At 44.9% G+C, this 6027-nt stretch overlaps 1 protein-coding gene across 1 annotated transcript; it reads right to left on the bottom strand.

Annotated features, from left to right (window-relative positions):
• Positions 1-2882: 2882 nt before the first annotated feature.
• On the bottom strand, positions 2883-3728 carry LOC134183679 (uncharacterized protein K02A2.6-like). The gene has a single exon (XM_062651264.1). The coding sequence runs from the start codon at positions 3726-3728 to the stop codon at positions 2883-2885; it is 846 nt and encodes a 281-aa protein (XP_062507248.1).
• Between the last annotated feature and the right edge of the window lie 2299 nt (positions 3729-6027).

The raw sequence follows: 6027 nt of genomic DNA, 5'->3' as shown, positions 1-6027 counted from the left end.
AGCTGTAAATCGTGAGAGTACCGATTCCTAGCTTGCTTTAGCTGTAACTGTCAGAGAGTTGTCCCGAGTTGCCGAAACGCCGCACGACTTCTGGCTAGCTAATTGATACAGGACAGGATGCCAATAGAGGTCAAATGCTAATTAGCTAATTACCAAGCTATGCAATGTACTCAACAGACACGTGACTATTTTGCATTTCACGCGCGGGCACCGCCTTCTCTCCGCTCCTCGCGCGCGTTAAACGGGTTGTGCAAGAGACTAGTGTACAGTGTACCTCAACGTGCATGGCAATAATGAATTCGTCTTGTGCATCTTCGTAACTTTTAAATGGGTAGCAGCTCTCAGTGACGTCGGAAGCAAATTAGAAGCGAAGCAGTCTAACGCACGTTAAGGAGCAAACTTAACGCACGCTACAGTCAAATAGTTTTTGAATGGCCTCGAACTTCCAGACCAGAAAGCGCGCGAAGCGCGCGATTACAGTGGAGTCCACATAAGTCGAACTCGCGTAAGTCGAACTTCCGGATAGCGCGAAGGATTCTCTTGGTCCCGGTTGAATGCCGATCGAAGTAATACAAAGAGTTCCTGGTAAGTCGAATTTGCGTAAGTCGAAGTTTCGCCTATCTCGATCAATGCAGCAGACCCGTGCATGAGAAATGTCCGGGTAACTTGAAGAAATGATCACGTCACTGCGGCACGTGGTTGTACTGCATCAGACGTCGTCTGTGTCCAGACATGTCGACAGAACATACATCAGAACGTTATCGTTCGAGCTCTCGAAAGTTGGTAACGCTGTCGCTTAAGAGAAAGATTGAGTTGATACAGTGCGTTGAAAGTGGTGGAAAGAGAAAGAAAGAAATTGCGAGCGACTTTGGAATAGCGCCAAACACGCTGTCGACTATACTTCGTGATAAAGACAGATACCAAAGGCTTTTCTACGGAGGAAAGACGGACTTGAACAAGAAAAGAGCTCGAGGAGCTTTTCTGATAAGTAGAATTTCGTTTAAGTAGAACTGTTATCATGGTCCGTTGAAGGTTCGAGTTAAGCAGACTCCACTGTAGTCTATAGTCCAGGGGTGCCGGAGCCGGTCTGGCTGGTCCAGCCATGGCCGGACCAGTTTTCAAAGTATGTGCTTCCGCCAGACACTGTTTGCCGCAAACTTCCGGTCTAATGATATAGCTAATTAAATAATTAATATTTTTTGTTATCGGCAGCCCAGTTTATGATTATGACGTAATTTAAAAAGAGAAGTAAAATGTGGACACAAACGGGATGCAGTCCGAGGCATGATACCCGGATATTGTCGGCGTGACAGTTTCTGTCATGGCTGCAACGTCTCTTGCGAATAATCACGTGAGTAGCCACGCCCTTTAGCGCACGTTAGGCCGTACCAGTGTTCGTTTGCTTCCGGCGCCCCTGTATAATACGTACTGTACACGTATCAGAACGCATACTGTACTAAAAGTCCATTCCAACAATAGGTGCAGTGTGGGAATTGTGTGTGAGGACTTTGTCAGCTAGGACTGTCTAGTGGAAAAAATAGAAAATTGAAGCCTAGCTACGTCAATGACGTCTGCTAAACACAATGTAAACATTCATTTACAAGCTTGTGGCATTCTAGAATAGCTGCAGAAATCTGAAATGCTGCTGACAAAAGTAGATGCAGATGTATCCTCAAGCTCTGAATTGAGTTCGCTTGTGACTCTGGAGACGTGTCTAGTTCGCTGTCTAGTGTGTTCTAAAGGAATGCAAGTATTAGGGTGATGAAATCTACTCTTTAGCTGCCTATGTTGTATTCAGGAAGCTTGTATTTGAGCAACATTCTGACTGTTAGCTAATCTACACCAGTGTCTCCACCTCCTCACGTACGTTCGGGAGGTATCAGTTCCTGGGATAGTAGTAGGCTCAAGAGTCGATCCGGCCATATCTCTCCGCGGCGGAGATACCAAGATCTAGTACACTTTCCCACACTGCACCTATAGTGCTGGAATGGACTTTAGAATGATTTTGGAAATAGCCTTTAAGCCAATCAGCTACTTACAACCGGAATGTTTGTTGTAAATTCTGATTGGTTTAACAGTAATTGGTTAAAGGGGAACTCTCTCCAATATCAACTATCTCTCAGATGAAAGCTGTGACTTCATGACACAACCCTTTGCAACCGTTTACTGCAAAAGTTTACCTTAACGCAGAAATAAAGCATAAAATTACTTGCGTGGGCGTGTTTAGTACCCGTATGTTGCATGAGCGTAACTCTGATTGTTGGTTAGCAAGGAAGACCGATATCTGTGCACATTTCAAGGTAAGGATTGTGAGACATATGGTGTCAAGTTGTGATTTATTGACTAAAGCAAACTGGGACCCCAATGTTATACGCAAGTATCGACTGTGTCAATACAATCGTGGAGCCTCAGAAGGAGACCCTTCTTAGATTAGTTTATAGATCATGTCTCGCTGAATTTTGGGCGTGTTAGGAGTACTTGGTATGGTTAAGTTAAACCTAAAGTAGTTACTTCGAGAGAGTCAGACTTGTGTACATACGGGGAATCATCTGAACAACTCGTTGCCGATTCTCTGCTTCTGTGGCTGTCTGGACCGTAGGTTTCCTGCAGGAAGATACCAGGCCTTGTATCTTTCTTTCAACAAGTTTTAGTATTTGGTGAGTGTTGTGTCGTTACTGACTATATATATTGGTTCTATTGCAGCTCGCTTACAGTGTCTACGCAATACTACACCAGACTACACAAGACTGGCTAACCACATGCCACAGTACTATATAGTGTCATATTCTATCAGTATGCTAATGAGTACTAGGGGTAGTCCCATTGTCCCTTACTCTACTACACTCCCTTCCACTAAATCTCTCGATATCTCTTGGGGTCTGCTATTGTTCCTTGTGGGATATTGTCGATTTTCTCTCTGTTGACTTTTCAATTGGTTTCTTTGTTGGCATGTTATCAGTCTGTTCCGACTGTGTCTCTGTTAACTCAGGGTGGCTAGGAGTAGTTGGCACCGAGTCTTCCCTGGTAGAGTCTGTTGATGACATTGTCTTCTCAGCACTGACTTCGGAATAGTTTCCAGCTTGCGGTGGAATCAAAGTCGCTGTACTATCACGAGTATTGGAAGCTTGCTCCTGATGTACATCCTGTGGAAAACTTCTGATATCACGATGTAATATATGGTCTACATGAACATACCTAGCCTGACCATTCACGTTTACAAGATAGTTGCTCGGTCCCAGATTCTGAACTACTGTTACAGAAAGCCATCGTCCCCGACTATCTTGTCTTGGGTTCCATACTGCCACTGATTCTCCAGGTAATATCTCACGATTTCTGGATGCAGCTTCTGTTTGGCTCTCCTGTCTGTCTCGAATCTCTCCTCCAACTGTAGGTTTAACAAGGCTTAGTCTTGTTCGTAAGACTCTCTTCATTAGCAATTCGGATGGCGTTTTTCTTGTTGAGGTATTTGAAGTCGACCTATACTGCAGCAGTAGTATAGATATTTGATGTCGAATAGTACGTCCTTTAGGTCGTGCCTCCATAGATCTCTTGAAGATTTGAACTGCTCGTTCTGCTTGTCCATTGCTCGATGGGTGATACGGAGGGGTGAGTTGGTGTTTGACACCATTTCCCTTCATGAACTCCTGAAATTCTACTGACCTGACTTGTGGACCATTATCTGTCACCAATCGTCTTGGAATGCCATGAAAACTGAAAACTCGCCTCATCACCTCTACTAGCCGTTGTACTAGTGCCCATTTCATGCACCTCCAACCATTTCGAATAAGCGTCAATCATAATAAGATAATGTTGACCTTCCAACTCTGCGAAATCTGCGTGAACTCTCCCAAGGTGCTGTGGGATACATCCATGGATGAGGAATACCAGCAGGCAGTTTATTCTTCTGACTTTGACAAATTTCACATTTCTTGCACAATTCTTCCAACGTCATGTCCAAACTCGGCCAGCAGATATACGATCTTGCTAATGCTTTCATTCGATTTGAACCCAGGGGGTTTTCATGAAGATCTGCTAGAACTCTAGGCTCGAGAGTCCAGCCGGTCATCTCCCCCCCCCCCCCGCGACGGAGAAAGACCGGTTGGAGACATTCGCCACTCAAACAAACCGCCGACTCTCTACCCTTCAATCAGAGTGCCGTTCAATGTTTGTGCATCCTCGATAGGGATGCACGTCACTATTGGCTCTTTGGTAATGTAATTTCGCTCTGACGCAAGTGCGTGTTGTGTAGTCTTGACACGTGCCATCCAAGTCTACGAACAACAGGTCGACTCTTTCCAGCTCTTCTTGTTGTCTGTCTCTCGTTGTAAGAGCGCTAGACTCAAAGTTTACCACAGAGGCCAACCAAAGGTCGACCGCAATATACGCAAATCATAGCTCTGCACGTTGCCCGGCGTTGAGTGCAAATACCACGCTTTGTAGATGGTCTACTCGTTCAATGCATGCAACGTACGACACCCTAAGGGACTAGAAGTTGTTTTGCATGCACTAGTACGAAAAGAAAGACAAAAGAGAAGGTGTTGCTCACACGCTAGCGAACTGTGATATCAGACGGTAAAAGCAATTGACTACTCAGTTACAAAGCCATTAGTAGAGAGCCATAGCGACGGGCATTGCTATCAGCAGTTATCGTAAATACATGTGCATGCACAAACACTAACCAAACTTGTAAAATCCTGATTGGAGGATAGAGAGGCAGCGGTTTCCTTTGAGTGGCGAATGTCTCCAGCCGGTCTTTCTCCGCCGCAGGGGGAGATGACCGGCCGGACACTCGAGCCTACTAGAACTCTTGACTGTAATTTTTGCGGTATTATCACACGTGTTCCCCACAGTAAACAGTTCTCTTCAACGCTAAGTTCATCTGACCTTTGTGAGTAGGGTTGTAACCATGGATCCAGGTGACTTTTCCAGTTCCATCCAGACAATGTATACTGGTATGCCCGTCTCAAAATTGGATCTGCTTTAGTCTCTTGTGCTACTTCTGCTGCTGTTACAGGTAGGTTCTCACAGCAATCCACACGGTACAATTTCTGGTTAGGGTCTATGACATTCACTTCCATTGGCAGTTGGGACAGCATATCTGCTTCCTTATTCTCCTCTCCAGCCATATACTCCAGGTTGTACTTGTATGCACTTAAAATTAGTGTCCACCTCTGCAACCTTGCTGCTGCTAACGTCGGGATACCCTGTTTAGGTCCCAGAATTTTGACCAAAGGTTTGTGATCTGTCACTAGTGTAAATCTTCGGCCAATGAGGAACTTATGGAAATGACGAACGCCGAAAATTATTGCCAGTGCTTCACGCTCTATTCGGGCGTAGCCCTTTGCTGCTGATGACAGTGTCCGTGAAGCAAATGCTACTGGTCTCTCCTATCCATCCTCAAACTCGTGACTCAAACAGGCTCCTATTCCATATGGAGATGCGTCACATTTGAGCTTGACTGGTCGAGACAAATTATAGCGCGTAAGAAAACCAGACTGTAATAACTTGTTCTCTGCTGCATTGAATGCGGCCCTGTGTTTCCTTGTCCATCTCCACTGTTTCCTTTTTGAAGTAACTCATACAACGCTTGTAGAGTATTGGACAGATTTGGTAAGAATGGTTGTAACAGTTCAACAGCCCCAGAAATGCCTTCAACTCAGTCACATTTCTTGGCTCAGGTGCTTCCCTGATAGCCTTGACCTTGTCTTCTGTAGGCTTCAGACCTTCGTGATCTACTCTGTGACCTAAGTATGTCACCTCAGACTGACCAAATTCACATTTGTCCTTCTTTAGCCGGACTCCTCGTTGCTTTAGGCGTTGTAATACTTGTCTCACTCTTGCATTGTGCTCAGCCTCAGTTGAACCGACAATCAGTATGTCATCGAAAAAACAGCAAATTCCTGGTATTCCAGACAATATCTATCCATCGTTTTCTGGAAAATACTCGGAGCTGTTCGTATACCAAAAGGCATTCTGGTATAAGTAAACAAACCCTTCCTAGTATTTATGGTTAGATACTGTTGGCTT

The sequence above is a fragment of the Corticium candelabrum genome, chromosome 8 (assembly GCF_963422355.1).
Source record: "Corticium candelabrum chromosome 8, ooCorCand1.1, whole genome shotgun sequence".
NCBI lineage: Eukaryota > Metazoa > Porifera > Homoscleromorpha > Homosclerophorida > Plakinidae > Corticium > Corticium candelabrum.
This window is presented reverse-complemented; position numbering and strand designations above follow the sequence as displayed.